Raw genomic sequence first — 26,681 nt, 5'->3', positions numbered from 1 at the left:
CATTGGTAGCCCCACTGAGGTCAATGGGGATACTCACATGCTTTGAGTTATGACCAAGCTTAAGGATCATGCTGAATCTGGCCTTCATACTGTTCCTTTCCATAAAGTTATTAAGAAAATGGTATTATTTTGCTGTTCTCAATGGCTGCTCTCTTCCTCACTGTGACCAGAATTAGCACTCTTGGTGTCTAGCCAGCCTCCACTAAATAGCACAAGTACTTAAAAATGACTCTCCACGTCTACATTTTGGGGACAAAGAACCAAGTTTGCCTCACCTTCACAATCAATAGATGATCCCAGATGGTAATGAGTTTTTTGATACCTGGGCAGTCTTGGCTGCCTTTAATTGTTGCAAGCTCTCTTTTAATCTATACAATTTGAGGATATTTTGTCTAAAAGACCTTGTTTTGGGGGTAGGAAATAAATTCAGACATTTCCACTGCAATTCAGATTCAAAAGGTGAACTGCTGAGATTGTATGGACTCAATTAACATAATTATACTAATTCTGCAAACACCCCGTTGCTTCATTGTACTATGTTAGCTGAGAAAACATCCTCACATGGCCAGCTCCTTCCTGTTTCATTTTGGTATTGTTCCAATTAAGCATTTACATCCCCAAACATTAAAAAGGTCTGATCCTGTTCCCTTCAGAGTCAATGACAAAACACCCACTGAGCTGGCAGGGAACAAGAATGGGCTCTACATGTTTTATTTTTAGAACAAATCACATGCTTATCTACATTTTTATCGTGAATTCTAAATGCAACCCATTTCGCCACCTAAACGATCATGCAGTTTTTGTTTTTTTTCCCCACCCCACTATTATCTTTGTAATAATTTAGCATATAAATGGAAGCCAAATTATTCTGTCTCCTGTCCAGATTGACAGATGAGAAACTGTTCCTTAATTTTCAAAGAGCAGCACTGATGAGTTTCACTATCTAATGGGAGATGCTGATGGGTTTTTCAACGAAGAGTGTCAGATTGATGAGTTTAGACTGATGACCCTTCATGAGAGGAGATGCCAGCTCCAGTGGGGCAGCACATCCTTAGTAGAAAGTATTTAAACACATGATGGATAAAGATTTTTAACTCTAGAAAGGCATGTATCTAATGTAAACGATATTTCACAAAACAAGTCCAGAGACTGTTTGGAGAGATTTTTAAAGGAAGTTTGAAGAAGTTTGATCTGTTCATTCTTACACATAAAACCTCAGTAAACCAGATTTAACTGTAGCTTGCAAATTACATCAGTAAATTAAGGTTAATAGATTAATGATTTTCTCATGAATGTGATGTATTGGCAAGACACAAACATGAAGGGCAAGAAGGGTGTACAGTAATTGCATAAAAAATGGGTTGTTGTATACGTTAAGACTATGTTACTTCTTGGGTCTTAAATAACGGGTAGGATGGATTTTGCATTGGTGATGATAGAGACCTGCTAACTCAGACTTACTTTTGGAGCTCAAGCGATTGTTGAATGCAGGAAAGTACACAAGAGAAGAAGAGTTCACGGGAGAGGAAAGATTATAATAACTGAGAGTCATTACCCATTGGACCAGGGATAGATTCTTCCTCACTTGATGGAGGAATTTTCTACAGCACTCAATGTCGGCCTCACTAACATGTTCTCATTGAAGCCAATGAGGGATTTTACCATTGACTTCTCTGGTCGCAAAGTTAGGCGAATACTGAGCACTTTTGAAAATCCCAGCCAAAGTCTTTAGAACAAGATGGGAGGTCATATTAAAAAGATATAGTCTTAAGTTATTGGGCTTGAGGCAGGTATTAGTAGGTTCCGTTTGATATCTTGTATTATGCTGGAGGTCAGATTAAATGCTCTGGCCTTCCAAGCTATGAATCTATAAACGGCTTAAATGGGAGACAAGGATCCATGTATTAAGAATGGGAAAAATCCTGCTTTCATTTACATTCAGAGCTGGTTGAATTATTCACTTCAAGCCACTAATCCATTCAGTTTGGCCCTCTCTCCTCCACCTAAACAGATCACAATATCTATGAATCAATCCCATTTGTTTGATGCTTTGTGCAGACATGTTTCAGCCTATGGATTCCTTGAATGCTTTTTGCCGCAATCATTTATTTGATATTTGGAATTCGCTCCGTGAGCTGTGTGATTGAACACAAGTCACATGGGTTTGTTTCTGTTTCCTTATTGGAAGAGCAAACTTTGATATATTAGAAAGTATTCAGCAATTTGACACTGCTAAACAAAAGATCCAATTGCAATATCTAGCCCTCAGGGGCATTATGTGGACTTGCAACATTCCCTGTAGATTTTTGGGCCCCCTAATCAGTGCATGGATTAAAATATAATCACTGAATTGTACTTATGGACTGGTATAATCTTGCTCCATGTACAATAGCTGGGATCCATCTCCCACTATCTTACTCCAAAAAAGAAAAAAGAAAAGGAGTACTTGTGGCACCTTAGAGACTAACCAGTTTATTTGAGCAACTTCATCGGATGAAGTGAGCTGTAGCTCACGAAAGCTCATGCTCAAATAAACTGGTTAGTCTCTAAGGTGCCACAAGTACTCCTTTTCTTTTTTCTTTTTACGAATACAGACTAACACGGCTGTTACTCTGAAACCTATCTTACTCCAGATATTTCAAAAGGTCACTCCCTTCCCCTAAGTTCCATCATGATATTTGAGGTCTGCTGGGACAAAGCCTCTGTCTATCTCTGGGACATGGCTTGATGAGATTGGCAGCAAAGCATTATCTGTTGCAAACCCCTGCTTCTGGAACTTGATCCCCCAGAGCTGGAATTTGATGAGTTTCATATCATGCAACAAAGATACTGGCTTTTGGCTGAACATTTAGTTTGGCTGTTTGGTTTGTTTGTTGTCTTGATTTGTTTAATACACTGGGGTGGGTAGGAAATTTTATGAACAGGAACTTTTCCAGCTCTCTTCATTTCTGTATGTTTTAATAACCAGCGCTGCCATACAGTGCCCAGATGCAGTATTTGAGTTACAGTGCTATATAACACATAATGGGCCAGATTGCGCCTAAAAGACACTCAAGCCAGCGTAACGGTGGGATGCATTTTTGCAGGGGCAATTTAATAGGCAATACCTGAAAATCTGTCCCCCTGTGAAACACAGGAAAATAACCAAATGGACACAACAGAAAGACTCAGTAAACACAGGCATTTGAGTCCTTTGCACTTGCAGCTGAATGGAATAAAGAATTCATAGAGTGTCACACCTTGTGGTCCTTACCCAGGCAAAAACTCCTGGAAGAGCATGGGAGTCTTTGCCACTGTAGGGAATTCAGCCCAAAAATAACAGAGTATACTTCTTGTGCATAGCCGAGGAGGTTTAGAGTTCTACATCTGCTCCAGATTATGGCGGTCACCTCTCTTTCAGACTCAGAGCAGGTCATCTCATTTCATGAGTGCAAACCCACTGTGCTCATCAGCCTCTTACATGCCCAACACTTCGACCAGTCATGGTAGCTTTTTATAATGCCCTCAGTCCTATTAATATAGCAGGTCTGGTAGTTCCCTCACATGCTCGTTCGCCGAGTTGTCAGCTGAGATCCTCAAGCAAGGAAGTGGCCTATTTATGACAATGAAGTTACTTTTGATTTACATCAGTGAAAGTGAGGAGGGAAATGGGCCAAATTTCTGATCCAAATTCTCTACTGCTGTATAAATTAGAGCAGCTCCAGTTTACCCAATGAAAGGATAACAACCCCATCTCACTGTGGGAGGAGGACACGTTAACGCAAAAGTGGAGACTCTCCTGTTGGCAATCACTGAGATCTGTGGCAGTTATAGACACATAACCATGTTCACTGGCGTAGTTGCACTGACTTCAGCAGAGCAATGCCGATTTCCACCAGTGGAGGATCTGGCCCACATTCTTCCAAAAGCTTAAAAAGTCCAGTGTCAAAATTAAATCTTAAAGCAGAGATACAATAATACCTTATCAAAAAGCACTTCTATGTCAAGGGCTGGAGATAGGGCATCTGCTTGTTATCTGAATCAGAAGGGCCCTTGGGAATGCCAGGAATGATGGAGAGTTACTCATATATCTTTATAATTAAAGCGAGGAGGATTTGATCTGGAATTAATATTTGGAAGCATCCCTTTGTAGCTTGATATTGCAGTAACCTAGGGAAACGTTTCAGGATTCACACGTTTAGGCACCTGCTATATAATGGAAGAGTGTTCTTTGTCGATGTGCATCTGGCATAAAGAAAGGCAATACAGTTTGAGCTCGGGGGGAATGTAGTGAGGCGTTGTGGCCTCTCACAGATGCAGAGGGAGAGGAACCCCTCACTGAGCCCTGGTGGGTGGAGCCAGGTCATGCTTACCCCTCCTACAATGGGCGGGACAGGATGTATTAAAGGCGGGTCTGGGAGCACAGTTGGGCTGGAGTGGACCTGGTTGTAATAAAAGTGTGCAGATTGCATGGAATGGGGTAAACCCTTCATCAGTGCACAGCTTGAATGGGATCGGGTAACGTTGTGTTTGGAAGAATCCTATTCCTAGACCTTTCTGCAGATACTTTAGAGACCACCCCCTCCCCCGCCCCCAGGTGCAACTCCATGGGAGGAGAGGATCTGAGGCTGTGTGGGTATGTGCCCCAGCTCCAGTGAGTTTACTGTGCTCTGATATCGAGGGGACAGGTGCGGGCTACAGACAGGGGCTGGAAGCAGTGGGCCTGCCAATGTGTTACATTGCCTTTCACAGGTCTGGGATGTTCTGGGAACTATCACAGTCTTGGTGCTTCTGTGGGAGGACCTGGGCTGTGGGTGTCTTCCTTCTCTGCATAAACAGACTCTTCCCAGCTACTCAGGTTGTACCCTGATGGAATGATATCCCCCATCCTATACAATTTGTCTTATTAGTCAACCAACAGACGTTGTAATTATATAAACAATACAACAACAATCCAGGTGAAGGGAGCCTCTGTGCTATACAAAGCATGGGAAACCTCCAAAAGCCAATCACCTTGTTCAGTGCTCTAAAAGATCTGCTGTAGTTCAAAACAAGAATTCTTTCAGGGACGTTCTATGGCCTATATTATGCAGGAGGGCAGACTTAGGCCTGGTCTACACTTGGGGAGAAGGGGTGGTCAATCGAAGTTACGCAACTTCAGCTTTGTGAATAATGTAGCTGAAGTCGAGATACTTAGATCTACTTACCGCGGTGTCTTCGCTGCGGTAAGTCAATGGCTGACGCTCTCCCATTGACTCCGCCTGTGCCTCTCGCCCTGGTGGAGTACCGGAGTCAATGGGAGAGCGCTCAGAGGTCGATTTATCGCGTCTAGACTAGACGCGATAAATCGACCCCTGCTGGATTGATCTCTGCCTGTAGATCCAGCGGGTAATGTAGACAAGCCCTAACTGATTGCAGTGGTCCTTGCTGGCCTTAAAACCTATTACCATCTGCCTTATCTTTCTTGACAGGAGGAGAAGCTGCCAGTCAAATGCTTGCTACAAATTTACCTCCAAAATTAATTATTAGGCGGGCACGGTAATAATTTCCTTCTGAGAATAAACACAGGTTGAGCCAAGTGAAAAATCAGGAATAATTCAGTTGAAGTCAGTGGGGTTACACCAGAGTAAAAAACAGTGGAACTGAGTACAGAATCGTACCTGGTAACTTTGGCTTATGTCCAACCAGGGAAGCCAATAGGGAAATATCAGTTTCATCTCAATTTACTGTTGCATTAAGTATCATATTAGATGATAAGGAGGGGGAAACTTCATTGTTTTGTATTTTCTCCAAACACTACAGCTTCTCATTAGTTGTCCCCCCACCCCCTGGGTTTTTTTGTTTTGTTTTGTTGGGTTTTTGTTGGTTTGGATTTTTTAAGTAAATGCTATTTTTTTTCAGCAGTTTGACTTTTTCAACTGAATTCCTGATATCAGATACTCAAAAGGACATGGTCAGCTTCTTCTTATGATTTTAAATTGCAAGATTATCTGCTTAGAAGTTATAATCTATAATTTGGCTTCGAAGGGCCACATTCAGATGTGGTGCAAGCAAATGCTACTCCACTGAAGTTATACCGTACTCATACCAGGTCTGGCTTTCATCCAAATATACATTTTAAAAATAATAAACATGATGATGATGCGGAGATATAATGGTAATTAAAGTCAATGGAACTAAACTGATTTATACCAAATGAGAATCCTGTCCAAAATAGGCACCACTTTTTTGTCCCCATACTGACTTTCCAAGAATAATCACACTGCCCAGATACTCTTAATTTCATCATTCATCAAAAGATGTTACAGGTAAGTGATCATAATAAACAGTAGGTGTGTTTCCCTGATGACCAAGAGAATTTGCACTATGTGCTGGCTGTTTCTTTCCCAAGCATTATATTGATACAAAATCACTACCATGCACCCAGTTCTAATTAGATATTTTATGAATGCTTTCAGAGTAGCAGCCGTGTTAGTCTGTATTCGCAAAAAGAAAAGGAGGACTTGTGGCACCTTAGAGACTAACCAATTTATTTGAGCATAAGCTTTCGTGAGCTACAGCTCACTTCATCGGATGCATCCGATGAAGTGAGCTGTAGCTCATGAAAGCTTATGCTCAAATAAATTGGTTAGTCTCTAAGGTGCCACAAGTCCTCCTTTTCTTTTTGCGAATGCTAAATCAGAGATCTCACTGAAGTGCTACATTTCATGTTACAGAGGTTAAAATACTATCGCACCCTTCAATAGGGGAGCTGTAGTCATACATCATCCAAGCCGTTTCATCTATTTAACTTTTCTATATTCTACTCTATTTGTAGCTGGAGATCTCGGGGGTTCTTCAGCTCCAGTAGACATGGCAGTCATTGGAGGTAAGTATTAGACTGTATTTGAAAGTTCCATTAGTACAGCATTTCTCAAAATGGGGTCTGTGGACCGCTGGGGATCTGCGAGGGTACTCCAGGGGGTCCACAGGCCCTGCTGATCAACTCCTCCTCTTCCCTCCTTCAACTCCTCCCCCTCTCTCCCAGTGCCTCCTGCATGCCAGGGAACAACTTTTCAGCAGCATGCAGGAGACACTGGGAGGGAGGGTGAGGAGCAAGCATGAGGCGCACTCAGGGAAGGGGGCAGAGAGGCAGGGAAGAGGAGGGGCAGGGGTACAATGGGGGTGGGAAGAGGTGGGGCTTTGGGGGAACAGGTGGAGTGGGGGTGGAGCCTGGGGCTGAGTGGTGAGCTTGGGGGCTCTGTGAAAATTTTTTAATCAAAATGGGGGTTCTCGGGTTGCTAAAATTTGAGAACCTCTGCATTAGAAGAAAAGAAAACAGGGCTCTTGTCGTCATCTTATAAAATCCCGTGCTTGGTCAGCTTTTTATAGACAACACTGTGCAGGTACTATGCAGTATTCAAAAATGAAATCAGAAAAGTCCCAATCCAGCAAAACACTTAAGCACAGACTTAATTTGGATGTTTAATGCTGAATTTTAAATTTTCTGTAGTATTCACATGCGTAAACTTAAGCATGTGCTTAAATACATTGCTGAATTAGCGCCCCCGAGTGCACTCTCTCTCTCTCGCTCGCTCCCTCTCAGGAGACAGAGTGTTACTATGTTCTATAGAGTCACGGACTAGAAGGGTTAAATCTTCCAAGAAGCTTCAACCCAGCCTCTAATTTTTTACCTGTGGCCAACTGAGGAGAAAAGTGATAGAATTTAGACATCTAATGGCCTGAGGCCTGATTCTGATCTCATTTATGCCAGGGGGAAGCAGGAGTGACTGGAAGAGGTGAATGGAGTTACACTGTGTGTGAGACTGGCATGAGAACAGAATCAGGACACTTAAATCCAACATTTGCACCTGCAATTACTTCACCTGCCATTGCCCGTGCATAATTTATTACAGAGGTCATGTTTCAGGTGCAGAATTAGGGGGAATTTTAAATATATGGCCATGCTTTCCCGGAGGGAATAAAATATTCCAGGATCTGCCTGGATATTAGGGTTTCAATGCACAGGGGCTGTCCAGATGTTAATGGTAATGATAACACCTCGCTCTTCTAAAGCTAGATAAACTCAGACTGGCAATAAATGTATATTTTTACCAGTGAAGGTAATTAACCATTGGAACAATTTACCAAGGGTCATGGTGGATTCTCCATCACTGACCATTTTTAAATCAAGAGGAGATGTTTTTTTCTAAAAGATCTGCTCTAGGGATTATTTTGGGGCAGTTCTCTGGCCTGCGTTGTACAGGAGGTCAGACTAGATAATCACAAAGGTCCCTTCTGGCTTTGTATTCGCTTTGGCACAATATGTCTGCAGAATTTCCAGTCTTGGAGCGGGATGATGCCACTGAGCTGGTAATTCATTGCTTGTGCTCCAGCACAACTCACCTGTACCCCAAAATCCATCCCTGGGAAGCAGAGAAGGAGGTGAAAAGGGTGATGTTTAGCCTTCCCCTGACTGGTATATGTCTTTCAAATACCTCACTGTGCATCTGGAAGGGATAAGTATGGCCACTAGAAACCATTTCCCTCTCGTCTCCGAAGAGAGCTACTTTATTACCTTCAAAAAGAAAAGGAGTACTTGTGGCACCTTAGAGACTCGCAAATTTATTTCAGCATAAGCTTTCGTGAGCTACAGCTCACCTCATCGGATATTCAGGGTGACTCCAGTCAGTGACTGGGGATCTCAATCCTTATGGCTTAAGGTTTCCCCCTTTTGAAACCCAAAGCAGATCTGGCTTTGTAGGGAGCAGTTCCAGAGCATTGCCCGGGGACTCTGTGACAACTGGTTGTAGCTGTGGGATGTACTGCACCCCACGGATGGCGCTTCCTGCAGTAAGTGACTGGGGAGCAGTAAAATGCTGGGGGCCTAATGAGGACCAGGCGTGCTGAAGGCTCAGAGAGGAGCGGTTTCGGGGGGCGGAGGAGCTGCTTTGGGTTTCAAGAAGGGGAAACCTTAAGCCATAAGGATTGAGATCCCCAGTCACTGACTGGAGTCACCCTGAATACCCGATGAAGTGAGCTGTAGCTCACGAAAGCTTCTGCTCAAATAAATTTGTTAGTCTCTAAGGTGCCACAAGTACTCCTGTGCTTTTTGCGGATACAGACTAACACGGCTGCTACTCTGAAATCTATTACCTTCCACATCCATCTGTGTCTAGATTCCAGATCATGGCAGAACCTCAGAAATTGACTCTTTGTTGAGTTACAGACCTTAGTGCCCCACAAATGATGACACTCGCCCCACAGCTCAACGAAGAACAAATAGTCGGGCACGCTAGTGAACTCTTACCTCACTGAGCCAGCTCATCGCTGGTGTAAATCAGGGTAGCTTCATTGATTAGTGCTCTTCCAATTTATAGCAGCTGATGATGTGGCCCATTATTTTTACAAAACATACGGCAACACATTTCCTCGAGTTCTATTCACGCCCTCATACATTTAAACTAACTACAGTTGTCGGATTAAATGAGCAAAGCACTGTACATGGAGAAATGTATTATCCTAGTCTTTTGATTTTCTTTGTGTTTGTTCACTTCCCTGCTAACTCGCTCATTTCAGTAATGCACCAGGGGTATCCCAATCATTAGTGCAAATTAGTGAGGTTCTGATGTATTTCCCTCTGGTTCTAGCTCCTGTAACTTTAATTTCAGCTTCCTGTGAATCAGTGGAAGGGAAATTGAATTGTGCTTCGTCTTAGGCTTATTAATACTGTGCCATATCTAAAGCCTATTAAAGCTCATTGTGTCAAGGGATACCAATGTAGTCCTAAAAAAATTGATAAAGCCTCTGGTGGAATCACATTATTATTGTAACCTCCACTTCTTTACATGAGCAATTCTCTTTCTGAGAGCAGTAACTTCAGTCACCATAAAAGCTGGAGGAACTAGTTAACATAATTAGGTACAAATAAAATGGTCTCCTGCCTTAATCCCGGAAGAGTTGCCAAAATTCTCCCCTCACCATTCATGCCAATATTCTCGTACTACTCACCCCCATTCTCATATCCCTACAAGTGAGCTCAGGCTCACTCTGCAATGAAGAGATACCCTTGTAAAGTCCATCCACCCTTTTGCTATTTTGGTATTATGCACTATATGTATCATGTTTCAGAGTAACAGCCGTGTTAGTCTGTATTCGCAAAAAGAAGGAGGACGACTTGTGGCACCTTAGAGACTAACCAATTTTGGTACGATGTCCATCCGTTTGCATTTGGAAAGGAAGATGATGTCTGTCTGTATCTGTACAAGTTTTTTCATGCAGTTGATAGATTTCCACTCCATATGGCTAAATGCAGTGCCTTGCATAATGACAGGTTTCAGAGTAAGGTGCCACAAGTACTCCTTTTCATGTATCATATGACTTTATCCACAAATACAAAGTTTGTTTTAAATCTAAGCACCATACCCAGATGTACAGACACTCTTTTCTCACCCTACGTATTATAAAATATTTTAACATTAGCTTAAATAAAATTTATAAGTATGACCGGGTTTTTTCCCCCCTCTGAGTTAAGACAATCAATGCTGCTCATATCCTTATCTAAGGGCTACTTGGAGACTCAGTGTGTGGCAAGTCAGGGTATAAATCTACAGCAGACTCGCTTGCCGTGTACTAAGTGGCAGCTACCACACACTAAAAGTCCCCTAGTGTGCTTTGACATATTGCTGTTTGACATACTGCTGCAGTACGTCAAAGAGCACTATGAAACTTTTACTCCATGGTAGCAGGACCAAGACAGGCTTAGCGAATGGCAGATTTCCTCCCTGGCTTGCCACACATTAGGTCTCTGTGTAGACATGACCTGATTGCTTGTCTAGTGGGACAGACTTTTCTCGTGTGTGTTGTTACAGATTTCATACAGCTCATACATTGCATACACAGTCTAAATATGGTTCAAAATGGGCTTTGCATGGGGTGATGAGCACAGAAGTCAGCAGAGGCCAATTCCTGCCCCTTGCCTTGGATCCAGAATGTGGGACAGACCCGGAGTCACATTGGCATCATCCTTTGTGCTTGGGATTTGCCCAGTGGGTCTGCATCATTCATAGACCCGCTAAGCATGCTTATGCCTTAGTACTGCCAACTCTCATGGTTTTGTTATGACTTTTGTAATATTTAGCATATTCCTTAAAGCTCCAGCCCCTGGAGTCATGTGAACACAGGATAATCTTGGCCATCATTATAGAACAAAATAAGTTTCTAGCCATCCTGGTTGCAGGGAAAAGTTTAATCTGTGACCTTAGTGCAGACCAAAGGCTCAAAACCCAAAAGGCAAATAAAAAGCCCAAATATATTATGTTAAAAAAAAACACATGACTTTGAAGCCAGTCTCATTATTTCAGGAGAGAGGGGGGGTCTGACTTATGAATGCTTGGGGTTGGCAGTACTGCTTAGAATCATAGAATATCAGGGTTAGAAGGGACCTCAGGAGGTCATCTAGTCTAACCCCCTGCTCAAAGCAGGACCAATCCCCAGTTTTTGCACTAGATCCCTAAATGGCCCCCTCCAGGATTGAACTCACAACCCTGAGTTTAAGCAGGCCAGTGCTCAAACCACTGAGCTATCCCTCCTTCCCCAGCATCTCCTTCCTGGCTCTTTGCTGCAGAAAGAGACAGCACAGGGAAGAGCTCTGAAGCGCCAAGGCATGCAGAGTTCCCCATGGCTTGGCTTCATGCTCCTGCAGCAGGAACTGCAACGGTACAGGTTCTGTGCAGGGCCTTTTCACATGCACGTTCAGGGTGCCTTTAGGAAGCAGAGTTTCTGGTCTGATAGAGGCATTGCAAGCTATTAGCTAGTCCTGGGGGAGCAAGCATCTACACAGGATTCCTCATCTCCGGTGTCACTTCACCAGTCACTAGAAACGGTCTTTGTTTAATTAGAGCACAGGGATGTGGAAGCTGGTAAATACAGAACAGTGTAAGGACATCAAGGAGTCTGTTCCTACCCCGTGCGGGGTGCCACCTTCGAAACATTCCATGCCTTCAATTCCTCCTGAAGTCACAGGGAGTTGAGAGCATTCAGCATGGTGCATGATCAGAATCACCTGGAAGTAAGTTGAATTAGCACCGGGGTGCTAACCAGCTCACACGTTTTTTCCCTTTGGATTGTCTTGTTTCTTCTCAATTTGGGATGAATTTGTTTCTAAGTATTGAATATCAACCGATTCATTTGGAAGCAGTCTGAATTTTTGCATGGATTTCTGCAGTCCTCTTACTCAGGCCTGGATTGCTGAAATTCTGTTTATCAAGATATTTATGTAGACCCCCCCATCCCTGCCGTGTCTGAGTGTATGATGATTAATTATCCATATACTTCCCCCCTACTGAATACCCCAGGTTCCATTATGTCCCAGTGTAAAATGTAGGCTATATGTTATCGCTCACTAAACAATTCAAATGGTTCTTCCCTGCTAGGTGTCATTGCAGTGGTGGCTATTGTCCTAATTTGCCTGTTGATCGTGATGCTCCGATATATGTACAGGCACAAGGGCACCTACCACACGAATGAAGCAAAGGGAACTGAATTTGCCGAAAGTGCAGATGCTGCTCTGAAAAATGACCCGGCTCTCCAGGAGGCTGTGGATGAGAGCAAGAAGGAATATTTCATCTGAGCGCAAAGGGAATCCACACTGAGACTGTCTGAGTGCTTCTTTCCCCAAGGGAATCAGTCAGAAACACTACATCAACGAAAGCACTAAGATATGGATATTGCAAGGATAGAGGCAAGCATCCTAACTGAAATGCTACTTCCCCCTGCTTCCCATGAAGAACAGAACACCGGATACCTGGCTGTCGATTTTATTAGCCACACAGCTGGTCACAGTTGAATTCAATATCAGATCAGAAGAAACAAAATCTCAGTCTGAACGATAAACTGATACCAGATAATGAAATCAAATGTCAAACCTTGACATTTGGTCAAAATAGCAGATGCCAATGGAAGACATCCTCTTAGCGTTAATGATGCCTCCTACGTCGATGTTATACAGAACTACCTGAAAATGCATTTTCAGTGGTAATAGAACAAGTGTTAAACCAGATAAAAGCTGGGGTTAGTGGAACAAAAATTGGTCTATAGTCCAGAATTCTCCCCCCTCCCTTAAATGTGCACTTTGCCAGGTGTGATTTTTTCCTCTTCGGCCCTCTTCCTTCCCCACCACCCCGCACTTTGTTTTTAAATCAAGGACATGACACACACAAACCCTATAAGAAAAATATGGAACACTTAAGAGTGAAGGATTTTTATTTTTACCTAGCTCTGCATGGTGACTTGAGGATTGGAAAGTGTTAGAATTTACAGTATATAGTAGGTAATAACCACTAGACTTAAGAAAATGATCCCAAATAGCTATTAGGCTCCTTTCCTGCATACATAAGTAGGTCAATAGTTATTGGCTAGTGCAGACCTTCTGAAACAAATGCTCTCCAGTACTAGATTTGGAATGAGGACTCTGGCCCTGGTGTTTGTTTATTTATTTCACATTGGAGAATTCTTTCAAAAACCTGCTGACATTTGGGAGAATGGAGTCAGAATGCGGACATAAATAACAGCTAGAAGTGTACCTGTAATGCTACCCTGGAGCAGTTTGTCCATTTGAATCCCATTCTGTCGTATTGATCTCTCTCTCTTTTGTGCCCCTCCCAGCTTTTAAATATATCTTGGTTTTCAGGCAGCCTCGGATACAAAAAATTCCATTGAGCATTGGCTCTTTAAAAAAATAAAATGGACGTGATATGTAAAATGAAATCTCCTGTTCATCACATAAGAATTCATTGTGATGAGTTTATTCACTCCAGCAAGCCCTCTGTCTCACAGAAGCCAACAGGTAGTCCTGGAAATAGAATTAATTGTCCTCTGCACCTGTTTATCACCAGCTAGGTTTATGCCCTTAACTATTCAAAATGAGGGGGTGGGGAATAATAAATAATAAAATGTGCCTTCGATCAACTACCCTGTTTTAAATCAATAGTTTTCTATGTTTTTCCTGTTTAAAAAAATATTATAGAGAGACACGTCTACAGTTGTGCTTTCACAACTTGGTGGCTTCATCTTCTCCAAAGATCTTCATTTTATGACACTGGGAGCCAGACTGGCTCCTAGAGCTCAGCTTAATACACCAGCGTTGGCCATACAACCACTAGAGGGAGACCAGATCTCCAGGAGAAAATACTTGAGGAATCAAGTAGATTTGGTGAAGGAAGGGGATAGTTTTGTCTCTTTAATTATGTCCTCAAGGCCACTCAGTACCTTGAGGAGCAGGACTTTGCAGTAGGAGAGTCCTAAAGATTGAATGTTGGCTAATGTTGAATCTTTGCTGTATGCTTTTAGCCAAAGAAAATCAAAACCATGCCAACTTACGAAAAGCTTGGGACCAAATTCCACAGACCATTGTACAGCCATATCACATACATCAGCCCACACGATGCGAAAATCCAATAGTCCAGCACTTACACAATTCAAATGTTATGGTGTCATGTACTTGATTTTTGTATTCGCTTTGCCATTTTAATCCTTTCACGACCGCTTTTGAAATAGGAATAAACTTGTATAATTGTTTTGGGCAGAGGCAACTGATTAACCTTAGTAGCGGGTGTACACTTCTGTGCCTGGATTGCCAGAAAAGGAGCTGGGTGGGGAGGACAGGGGCATCCTCTTCTTGAATGTGCAGAATTCATGTATCTACTCTGAAGTTAAATTCTTCATAGACCTAAAAAAATACATAAGCTTACGCCCTGGATAGGCCCAGGAACCCAGTCTGGAAACAATGTAGACATTCCCTACATTGTGTGAGGTGAGTGGAACAACTTGAACTACATCCCATGTCATACACGAGACCAGGGAACCCCGCCCCCCAAAAACCTTCCAGGAGGCCTAGTGGGCCAGGCCCTATTAAGCCTTTTCCTTAAAGTAAACTTCCTGAGTCAGCCGTATAGCCCCTTATTTCTACCTTGCATCAATCCAGCCCCACATCAGCCACTAGCTGTGGCTGCGAGGAAGAACTTATTCAATAAAGGTTTGTTTGAAGCCTTTCTAGTGGCTGACTGGAACTGTAGTAAATTCTCATCTGAGCAGCCATCTTCTGGATGGACACACAGCAGAAATGAAGTGGTGGTGGGAGGTTCATTGAGGTTGCAAGGAACAAATCGTTTTTCACGGCTTGGGATTGTTATAAGCTACTAAGGAACCATGGGATACCTGAACAGCTGCACAAGGTACACCAGGGTGTGTTTTTATTTGTTATGGGGATGGATTGACCAAGCCAAACAAGCCTGAGAGTCATCTCCAGTTGTGGGGCTGATGGCCATCAAGTAGCTGTTAGTCATAAAGGAGTGGTGTAAATTGGCTTCAATGGAGTTATGCTGATTTACATCAATTGAGAATCTGGCTCAGTATGTGACTATTTAGGACCTCAAATTTGAAATGACTGCAACTACTGCCTTTGGCTATGGCCCTCCTTAGTAGGTTACTTCATTTCTGTATGCCATTTTCCCCATATTCATGCAGCCAGCTGAACAATCCAAGTATACAATAACTACATCATCTACCCATCACCAATAAGCCTTTTAGAATATTTTAGAAAAGTAACTTTGGTGCTAGTTATGTTTTCAGTTGTTGTTTTTTCACTGTTTTTTCAAGTTCAGAGGCTTTGACTCACGCACCCAGAACAGAGAGCAGAGCAGGGATCTGAGGGGTTTTTGTGTTTGACTTTGTAGGAATCAAAGATTGCTTTGTAAAGAAAGAGCAACATTTAACAGTATCATGAGATTGGCAGAGCTCTAAAGGCCCAATCGCTCATCCTCTACCCACACAATACTCCCACTGTCTTCAATCAGTTTGGCCTTAAATCAGTGCATTACAAAATTCTCATAACTTTTTGGGCTAATTTGCAAAACTTCCCTCTCTGTAAGCCGCATGCTGTGCTAAACAGAACACAGTTTGCAATACAGAGGTGCCTCGGCGGGTGGCTGTAACTTTGGATCAAAAAGAGCTGATAGATTTTTTAAAACAGCACTAAAAAAGTTTCCAGTTAGTTACTCACTCCCATTACTCTGTAGCCACCAACTCAGGAAATAGGAGACATTTTGTATGAGCGAATGCCAACTATACATTTGGTACAGAGCTGGGTGGGAATTTTTTGACAAAACTGTTTTCTGTCATAAAATGCCACTTTGTCAAAACAAACTTTTTGTGGGAAAGGGTTGATTTTGACAAAAAACTTTTGTTAGGAAGTTCTCGGGTCCAGGATAGAGTTTCTGGTCCAAAACCAGAAACACTCCAGAATATTCTGCTGCTTGAATTCACCTGGGTCCAAGTCCTTACTCTATATCAGTCAGAGCACAGTTCTGAGTCTCACACACCTGAGCTGAGTGACTAAGCCACTAGGCTATTCTGGGGCAGGGTAATCTAGCTCTCTTTCTTCTGGGTTCTACCCTCCCATCAAAAAAAAAAAAAAAAACGATCAAAAAACAGTCTTGGCTTCATCCCAGTGCAGAATGGGAAATTTTTAGAAATCTCAAAAATTTCCACAGGATAGGAAAGCCATTTCATGCCCAGCTCTAGTTTGGTACAGATGCTCCTGGTGTAGTGCTCTGTAATAACCGACAGCCATTGGTCCAGCAGGGACCACTTTGTACATAATGCCTCTGTTCCGAAGCACCAGTCGGATTTTCAGTGCCTTTGAAACTTTGTATCGAATCCTCAACTATTTGCTATTTTTCAAACTGATGCTGTTGTGGACGCATTAAGGTTTTTTAAAAATAAGATAATCGTTAGTGTTAAGAAATGAGGCTGATAACTTAATTAGAAAAACTTGTCTGGAAAGATTCCTGTTGATGTCAGTGGGCTTTAGATTGTGAACCCTGGAGATTTAAACATGTCTCATTGAAACACTGTGTTGTTTGTGAAGAAAAATAAAGCTATTTTCAAAATCCATCCTCAAGTCTAGATTAAAGTGAGTTACGTGGACATCTGTTGCTCTACTGGATTTACATGGCACCAACACCTGAGCTTATACTGGTGTTTAGTCTAGGGCTGTGCAAACATTATAGGTGCTTAGCTATAATGGTGTAACCCCATTAGCAGCAGTGGTGTTACACCAGTGCTCCTGAGAACAGAATTTGGCCCATAAGCATTCAGTCCCAGTAGCGGCCCTGCCTTCCCCTGTTGATGAGAATGCTTACCTAAGCATTCCCAGATGCCAACCACTATCGGTGCCAATGTGGGACAATCTGCCAGCATTTCGACACTGAAGCTGTGCCCTACCCTTTCGTTACATAGTTAGTGCTCCCAGCACCTTGGCCCACTTTCATCAGTGAACGTGAGGGAGTAACAACCGAGATGAATGCATCCCATTCTCTTTCTAGGCATTTGGTCAATTTCTGCCAGATCTCCTGCCCCATGCAATTCTATTGACTTCAGGGACAGTATTGTCAATCTGGCCAAATAGACACACAAGCCCACAGATGCCTTCTGAGGCAAAATCATTAGGAGGAGAATGCAAAGCAAACTGTCTCCAACCAGGGACAATGCCTGTGATGCTTTTCTGTCCAGTACCTGGGAGCTGGAAGACTCACAAAAGGTTCCAGAATCCAGGTCTTAATAGCTGCAGTACTAAAAGACAGCGGAGCTGCCTCAGGACAGACAAAGGAAGAGCTTCATCTCTAACCTGTTTTGACTCATAAAATGACTGTGAATGGCACTGTTGTGTCTATTTATCCCTACCCAATCTCCATTGTCACCAGCCTCCTGTGTAGAAGGGCACCATTGTGTTATTGGGCCACCTTTCGGGCATTTTCTTCACTGCTTTATCTAGTTTCAAGTAAACATGGCAAATTATACTTAGGGCCAGACTGGTCTGTGGTGCTGGCCACGCTGGATACAGGACACTGGACCAGACAACTCAGAGACAGTATGGCAATTCCTATGTTCCAGATGGGCTTAGGGTGTAATGTTATGGGTTCAGTGACAAAGTTGTTGGGTTCTTGCATAGTCTTGAGGTTCTATGGCTTGTGTTATACAGGAGGTTAGACTAGATGAAAAACAGTCCCTCCTTGACAGAACAAGGAGTAATGGTCTCAAGTTACAGGGCGGGAGGTCTAGGTTGGATATTAAGAAAAACTTTTTCACTAGGAGGGTGGTGGAGCACTGGAATGCGTTACCTAGGGAGGTGGTGGAATCTCCTTCCTTAGGAGGTTTTTAAGGCCCGGCTTGACAAAGCCCTAGCTGGGATGATTTAGTTGGGGTTGGTCCTGCTTTGAGCGGGGGGCTGGGCTAGATGACCTCCTGAGGTCCCTTCCAACCCTGATATTCTATTATTCTGGCCTCAAAAATCTATACATTTAAATCCACAATTATTCTACCAATTTCAACAGTTACTTTGGGATTACACCAGAGTAACCAGAGCAGAACTTGGTCTGTGGCATAAACAAAGCTGGAAAGCCTTCATATTGTAGATTCAGAAATAATGCTCACTGGATCCCTGCTTGTGCTTCTCCATGTGAGATAACTGCGAATTGCTTGTCAGAGTCACTTAATCACACTTATCCTATTAGCTATATTTTTTATCATAGCGGAGCGAAAACCGCAAGCTTGCCAAAAGCTAGAGATCAGTCATAGCTTAAATGCCACCCTGCCATTCACATTAGAAAAAGAAAACCTGCTGCTGCTTAGATCTTTTCATCTTTCATTACAGACCCTAAATTTGATTTTTGTGCAATTTAGCTCTGTTTTAATGGTATATCTGCAAGCGTCTCTGGGACCAACCCTGCAGCCTGCCACTCTCGATTAGGCTGTGTATTTTTATGGCAACATACAGAAACATCTGGCCACATTTGCTCTCACTCGCTCCTGATTTACACAGCTTGGCACTCCATTAACTTCAGGGTCTCCATTGACTTAGTGGAGTTCCTCTGAATTTACCAGTGGTTAAAATAGATTTTAAAATGGAGGGGGAACCAGCCAAGAAGGAGCTCTCTCTATACTGACTGTACCAAGCCAGGGATATGGCCTATTGTCTTCTTGCTGGTACCAAGCATCCAAGATACCTGTGCATATCCCAGACTGCTGAATGAGATCAACGAGGAAGCAGATGAATGTCCAACCTTATGAAGCTTTCTTCATTCAGAAGCCTTGACCTCTGGAGTGTTAACTAACTGCATGACCGCGGAACATGTAGGCAAACATTGCATAGATAGTCTTGAATGGCTGGCACAAATATTATATTTTTTCCCAACACACCTCCCCCTCCTTCAAAACAAACTGCAAAGAATAAATAAATAACTAAGGGCCCAGATCCTCAGCGGGTGTAAATCAGCATCACTCCAATGACTTCTGTAGACTTGCATTCATTTACACGTGCTGAGGATCTTGCTCAATAATGTCAAAGTCTTATAAAACAAAGGATGGATAAATCACCTTTCTGTCTTTCTTCAGGGCTGGTGCTAGGACCTATCACCATAGTATCTAAGGTTTTGTCGTCACTGCATTGTTAGCTCAAGTTACAACTCAAGTTTTGCCCCTTAACCAACTCCTGTCCACACACACAAACCTCTAGCTTGAGTTAAATGGTGCTTTAAACCGGAGCTAGCTGGCCCATCCGGCAGGATGGATTGCCCCTTGAGTGCTGCCGCTGATGAGGTGGGAATGCAGCATCTTGATTTACAACTACTCCTCAGTTGCCAGTCCAATCACTCTGTGCCACTAATCCAAGCCCTCCGCCTGTTTTCAGCGTTGTTTCCCAATGTGGTAACGCCCTCGCGCTAGTCTAGCGCAGGTGGAATAACTTGAGGGCAATAACGAGCTGATAATTGCCGTGAAGACAAGCCCTCCGAGCTGAACTAGGTATATATGCAGAACCATATGTACCGAAATGCACTCCTAAGCCTATATCCCCCCCCTCACAGGAGAGCTCAGTCACTGAAAATAGACATTCAATTTATTCACCTGCAGGAAAATCTAGCGAAGTGGGTTTACAGACTGAAAAACAAACAGCTGTGTGAATCCCAGCTAGCCCACGGGAATAAGCAGCTCTGTGTGCAGTTAGCATGAACACACCGCCTTTCACCCACAGCAATAAGATTTCATGAGCGCTGTGTGTTTCAAACAGAGCGTGTCGCAGACCCTTAGCGGGACTTGTTATCGTGTTAAAAAAAAGAGTTAAGGGCCCAGTCCTGCAACTCTTCCAGGTTCCCGGTGACTTCAATATTAATTTGCATGGATGGAAACCATGGGAAGCTGAGAGCAATGACTACAAATTGACAGGAAACCCAGACAATTGATAAGAAAAGCTAAAGGTATCAATGAAAAAATCTATGGCCAGTAGGGTTAGGGACAATGAAAAATAATTCTTTAATCATATTAGGAGCAAATGAAATCCAAACAATGCTGTAGGTCCAATACTAGTGAAGGACAGTAAGAGTGTCAATCATGATGGAGAAAAGGAAGAACTATTAAATAAATATTTCTGTTCCGTATTTGAAAAGAAGCAGAATGATATATTCATGTCTTATAGTGATAGGGAAATATTTTCTATTCCATTAATATCTAGGGAGGATGTTAACCAGCAACTACTCAAATTAAATATTTTTAAAAATCGGCAGGACCAAGTAACTTGCATCCAAGACAATTAACAGAATTGGCCAAGAAACTCTGGGAACACTCAGGAAGTTCAATAAGACTGGAAAAAGTTAATGTTATGCCAATATTTAGAAGGAGTAAAGAGGATGACTTGGTAACTATAGGCTGGTTAGCATGACACCAATCATAGGCAAAATGCTGATATGGGATGCAATCAGTAAAGAATTAAAAGTGTAGCATAATTAATGCCAGTCAAGATGGTTTTATGGGAAAAAAAAGTCTTGTCAAGCAAATAATCCTGTGTTTTGATAACATTACAAGTTTTATTGATGAAGGTAACTTTGATGACATAATATACTTTGACTTCTGCCACGCATTTGCCCTCATCCCATATGGCATTCTGATTTAAAAAAATAGCACTATACAAAATTATTGTAGCCCACATTAAATGGTCTAAAAACTGGTTTAGTGGATAGATTGCAAAAAATAATTGTAAATGGGGAATCATCATTCTCTGGGGGTGTCATCATTCTATGGGGGTATTTCTAGTGAAGTCCCAGAGGGATCCGTCCCTGGGCAGAATTTCACCCATTGTGTTTATTATTCTTGGGGAAGTGAACTATAGTCCTTATATATCTCAGTAAGAATACACTAAAACAAAGGATAAACCTTTATAATGACTCAGCACTCAGGACATTTTAGTGTTTTCTTTCATCGTTCTTTTTTGTTTCAAGAATATATATCTGCCGGCAAGGGTTTGAAGTGGTATTTACATAAATGTTTGCAATTCAAACCTACTTTAACCTGACAAAGACGATCATAGAACAATCAGAGTTCACTCATATATGCCTCTACTTCATGGCTATCTCTGATACTTATGTTAAGGCAGACTATTATGTTTTTAGTCAACAAAGCTACTAATCAACTGCTGGTGTTAATCTACTATATTTTGAATGGGGAAAAAGAAATTTAAAACAAAGTATACTTTTTAAATAAAATTGTCACTTTCTGTATCTAAGGAGCGTCTTTCCCCATTTTTGTTCTCTTTTTATTATATATCTGCAACTCTTTGGGGAAGAATGAGTTTGTTGCTAAAGCAGAATTGCCAATTATGTTGTTTTCTTATGAGTGCAAGTCCAAGAAAGGAACTCTAGTTAAGACAGCCTTCCTCTTTAATCAGGTGAGTAAACTCAAGAGGCAGAATGCTGGGGAGCAAGGTGGTGTACTGATAGAAGCTTTTAGACCAACGCAGGATTCAATCTTCAAATCAGAAATCAACTCATAATGCCAAGAGAAAGAACACAACCTTTCTGATGTCTTCACTGTGGATATTCATGCTGGTATATTTAATAGACCTCAGGTATTCTGAAAAAGTTTGTGCAGGGACTCCAACCGAGACAGGCTTATAAAATGTGACTGATTATCCGTGGTGGACAACATGCCATCCACCTAAACCATACCAAGTCTGAAGGTGTCTGCTTTGTTCTTTCTGCCTTATGTAAAATATCAAGGTGAATTTACAATATCCCTAAGTAAAGGCTAATAGGAGGATGCATCTGTAATAAGACATACTGTAGCTTTTTTTGTGCAAGTCTTCTTTAATAGGTGGCTTAATCCAGCGACTATTGGGGTTAATGGAAAGACTCCCGTGGAATCTAACAGGCATTTCATGGGTACTTTCTTCATCTTCCCCTGTTAATCCCATCAAATGTGGTCTGCTCTTTGAGTCTCTCTCTCTCTCCAAAGTGCACTGTTCAATACCATATCCTCTATCACCCTGGATGCTAACGTCGTCCTTTATAACATCTGTGACAAAGCTCTGTCCTTGCCTCCGTGGGTCCTGCGTTTCCTAGCGGATTTCGCTAGCCTCAGAGGCTCACTGTGACCCTCCACGTAACCCTTCTCCCTGCCTTCTGGAAAGTTCTTAATTGGCCCCAGGTGTCTTAATTGACCTGGAGCAGCTGCCAATTCACTTATCCTGGTACCAGGGATTTGTTTAGCCTGGAGCTAATATATCTATCTCCCACTACTTTTCTATAGCCATCTGGCCTTGCCCCGTCACACATCCCACAACTTCTTCTTGGGTCAGCCTCTTTATCTTTTCCCTTCAATCTTGATCTTCTGGACTCCCTTTCACACGCAGTTTTCAGGACTGCACTTCGCATGACCAAACCACCAAAGCCTGGACACCCTCATTTTTTGCATTTATGGGTGTTCTTGGGAGTATGTCTCAAAACATACATTTTCCTCACATGGTCTTTCTTGCTTACCCAACACACCCAACTCAACATTGGCATTTCTGTGGAAAAGATCGTTTGCTCATCTTTCTTCTTTGTTGCCCATCACACAAGGTCAGACATTAAAACTGGACAGACCCCCATTTTATAGACGTTCCTTTTTCAGTCTGACTGCTATTTTCCTGTCCTATACTACACCACTTCTCTCTCTCTCTCTCTCTCTCTCTCTCTCTCTCTGTATATATATTTATATTTATATTTATATTTATATATTTGAGCGAGGTATGTTTTAATCTTAGCTCTAATTTCATCCTCCATTTCCCCAGATTCTGGTACCCAGATACTTGAAACTGCATTTTTGATAGTCTGCCCATCTAGTTTCCTTCAGGGTTCACATTATTGACATTACATACCATATGTTCTGTTTGCCCTCTGCTTATTTTGAACCCATGTTTCTCCAACACATTGCTCCATGGGATACATTAATTGGGCCAAATTATAGCCCTTCAGAGGCACAGCTGTGCTGGGTAAGGTGGAGAAGTCGCGCTCCATGGGCTGTGGTATCTGAAAAAGCTGTGTGTCAATAAGTTGTACCATCCCTGGAGTCAGTGGGGAAGGTCTGATGATGCTACCTCCATCCAGACATTCATCCCCATGCAGTGCCCACCAAGTGCAGGACTGGTAGAGTGCAAGAACAGTGTTCCCACCAAACAGTGGCCATTGGATGCTCCATTGATGTGCAAGCCCAGTATGCAAATCAGGCCCTGCCTACCCATGGGTGTTCCTGCCCACAGGGCTGAAGTATATCACTCATCTTCATGGTACCTAATTTACACCTGGAGATGCACTAGCAGCCAAATTCTGTGTTGACCTGTACTGAAATCAGAGAGGTTGCAGGGAGAGTAAGTCAAAACAGAGTCTTGTGTTGTGTTGGCCCCTTGTTTGTGGCTTGTGTGCCAGGAACTGTATAAAAGGTCCATTGGACCAAATTCATCCCTTTTTTAACCCCATTGATTTTGACAAGCTTACCCCAGGTTTGTACAACAAAGCAGAAGAAAAGTATCAAAAGGAAAGGAACTGAAAACCACTGTTTGCAACAACACTTGGCCCCTGGTAGCAACGGAATTCAACTCTGCAAAATGTATTACTCTCCAAAATAAATGCACACTTCTGGATTTCCCACCAGCCCGGAGCTAATTCGGAAGAGACGTCTAATACATTAATATGATGCACTTCCCACTGCTTCTATCACTAGGGCTGGGACAGGGGGTTAGGATGGAAAGTTCTGATTGCATTGGATAAGAAAAGGGTCCAGACCTTACAATAAACAACCTGCTTCCAGGACAGCTTTTGATTAATGTTTCTATTTCAGCTAAAAAAAACAAAAACAAATCTCCCACAGACGGTCTTGTCGGACCTGGCTGAGTGGAAGTACACTACTTCCTGTTGGCTGGATAATGATCAGCAAGATGTAACAGCTTTCCAGTATCTTAGAAAGAAAGAATCTAATCTCTCAAGGGAATTGCTAGCAGGATCAGTTGGAATCCTTCCCAATTTAACACATGCTGACAAAATGCATCCCAATACCATGCACTATGTTACCAGGAAACATCATCCGTTCCCCCTCTAGCACCGAATAGAGTGGTCAATGGCATTTTTACAATGGTCACGTTTAATCCAAATTGCACTTTATATTGTATTTCTATTAAACTGTACCTCCTGCCACTCTTTACAGTGACAAGATGGGGGAGGTAATGGCTTGTATTGGACCAACGTCTGCTGGTGAAAGAGACAAGCTTCTGAGCTCACACAGAGCTCTTCTTTCGGAAGTTGGTGCAATAAAAGACCCCACCACACCCGCTTTGTCTCTCTAATATCCTGGGACCAACATGGCTGCGACAACATGGCAAACAACATTCTTTACAGTGCATATCTTCTTTTTCTTTTCCATTCATAAATTCTTGTATTATAAACAGAAGTGTGATGCTTGGGGCTTTCCATAGCTTTTTCTAATATTCCCTGAATATTATGTTTAAATACAGTGATGGGCTCGGAAATTCTGCTCAGCTAACATCTATTCAGTCCATCACCAGCACAGCTTAGTTTCAAACACAGAAAGGGAAGAGTCAAGTAGATTATTATATCTCGCTGCTGACTGGCAAAGGGGCAGAGACCACTGTACTGTGAGTGACACTCTGGGCTCAAGCAATCTTTTTTTTTTTTTTCCCCATGTGATGATATCCAGGCACAGAGGCCTGAATGAAGAATGAATGAGCTCAGAGCAAGAGCTTTTACAGTCTGAGCGAAAGGGCTAAATACTCTGGTGAGGAGCCAGTATCAGGCTGTATTGGTCAGGAGCCAAGAGACACTTCATACACACATATACAAATACAAGGGGGTACATGGCAAATCTTTGCCCATCAGAACACAGCCCTCTTAGAAACACTAAGGCCATTTCCTCTGCCAATTAGCAGTGTTAAAATAAGAATGTGAACCTTCTGCTCTCACTTCCTCCCCACAGTGGTGAATTAATTAATAAATAAATATTTTTATTCCAATGAAGCTAGAAAATCATCTTTGTGCGGCTCCACCCAGCTGCATAATGTGCTTGGGAAATTGCATGAACCCAACATAGCCCTTACCCTGCTCGGAGGACAGGGAAAACACCATGGCTGCCTTTGCAGATGCTAGACCTTTGCTAGCCTGTGCTTTATTGTCATGCTGCTTTTCACACAGGTCCCGTCTGCTCAATAAAGCCCTTTGTGATTAAAAGAAGATGCACTTCACGGAGAAGTATAAGAAAAAGTGTGTTGGAGGTGAGCATTTTCCAGCAAAGAGGTTGCCTTAGTGACTCTCCGGGCAAAATCATTATGAAAGAAGCTGCCATTCCCTCTCTGGAGCATTTACTCCATTCCCCATTGTCTCCCTATAAATCAAAGATTCCTGATTTATAGTAAACAGTATTTCCCATGAGAAAAGCCTCCTAATATTTGTGAATCATACTTGAAATGTAGAAACAGCACCTCGGCAAGCAGAGAGCGAATGTTTTGATGAGAATGTTTTACTGTGACGTTTTACAGTAAAACCCCCAAACTGTTTCACGCCTGAACTGTAAAACACGTGAGATTTTTCACAGCCATGAGCAATGTAGTTAGGTTGACCTAAGTTTAAGAATAGACCCCATAGACCCCCATTTACCAAATCAAGTTCATCGCTCTGCAGAGGGGCTATGCAATGGCCAGTCCCTAAGAGTTGTTGAGGTAGGAGGAATCCTCCATAGGAATATTGGATACTCCCAGAAGAGTCCTTAAAGAGGGATTGTGAGCCAAATGGCCCAGGTTCAAAAGGCCAGCCAGGAAGCCACAACCAACAGGGTTAATGACCCCTAGTCTACACTACAAACTTACGTCAGCATAACTACATCATTCAGGGGCAGGGCAAATCCACACCCCTGTGCAACACCTTTACTGATCGAGCTCCCAGTGTAGACAGTGCTATGTCCATGGGAGGGCTTCTCCTGCTGACACAGCTACCACTGCACAGGGAGGTGGAGTACCTCCGCTGATGGGAGAAATTCTTCCATCAACGTAGGAAGCATCTTCACTAAGCACTACTGAGGCACAGCTGTGTCGCTATAAGCGTAGACAGGCCCTGAGACGTTGCAAATGCAGGGGCTAGGGGTTCTGTCCTAGGACTGAGGCCTTTGTCTATACACAGATTCTGTACAAGTATAGCTAGTTCCTACATGAACAGAAAAATGCCTTCTGTCAGGGCAGGTTCAACTACCCGAGGGGGATATCCGGTTTAGGTTTGCTGGCATAGGTTCCATAGTGCAGACATACTCTGTGAAGACCAAAAACTGTGGCTCTTGTTAGGGGGCTTATTCCTTCA

The 26,681-nt window shown here is 42.7% G+C and overlaps 1 protein-coding gene across 1 annotated transcript in view; it reads left to right on the top strand.

Annotated features, from left to right (window-relative positions):
* GYPC (glycophorin C (Gerbich blood group)) overlaps window positions 1-16,907 on the top strand; it is a 39,020-nt gene extending 22,113 nt beyond the window's left edge. The window contains exons 2-3 of the mRNA XM_074967061.1: window positions 6,797-6,847; window positions 12,393-16,907. Of these exons, the coding sequence (XP_074823162.1) occupies window positions 6,797-6,847; window positions 12,393-12,589 (248 nt within the window). The 3' untranslated portion in view covers window positions 12,590-16,907. The remainder of the gene's footprint in view (window positions 1-6,796; window positions 6,848-12,392) is intronic.
* The last annotated feature ends 9,774 nt before the right edge of the window (window positions 16,908-26,681 follow it).

This window comes from Natator depressus, chromosome 11 (genome assembly GCF_965152275.1).
Source record: "Natator depressus isolate rNatDep1 chromosome 11, rNatDep2.hap1, whole genome shotgun sequence".
Taxonomy (NCBI): Eukaryota; Metazoa; Chordata; order Testudines; family Cheloniidae; genus Natator; species Natator depressus.
Note: the sequence above shows the minus strand (reverse complement) of the source record. Positions and strands in the feature narration are given on the sequence as shown.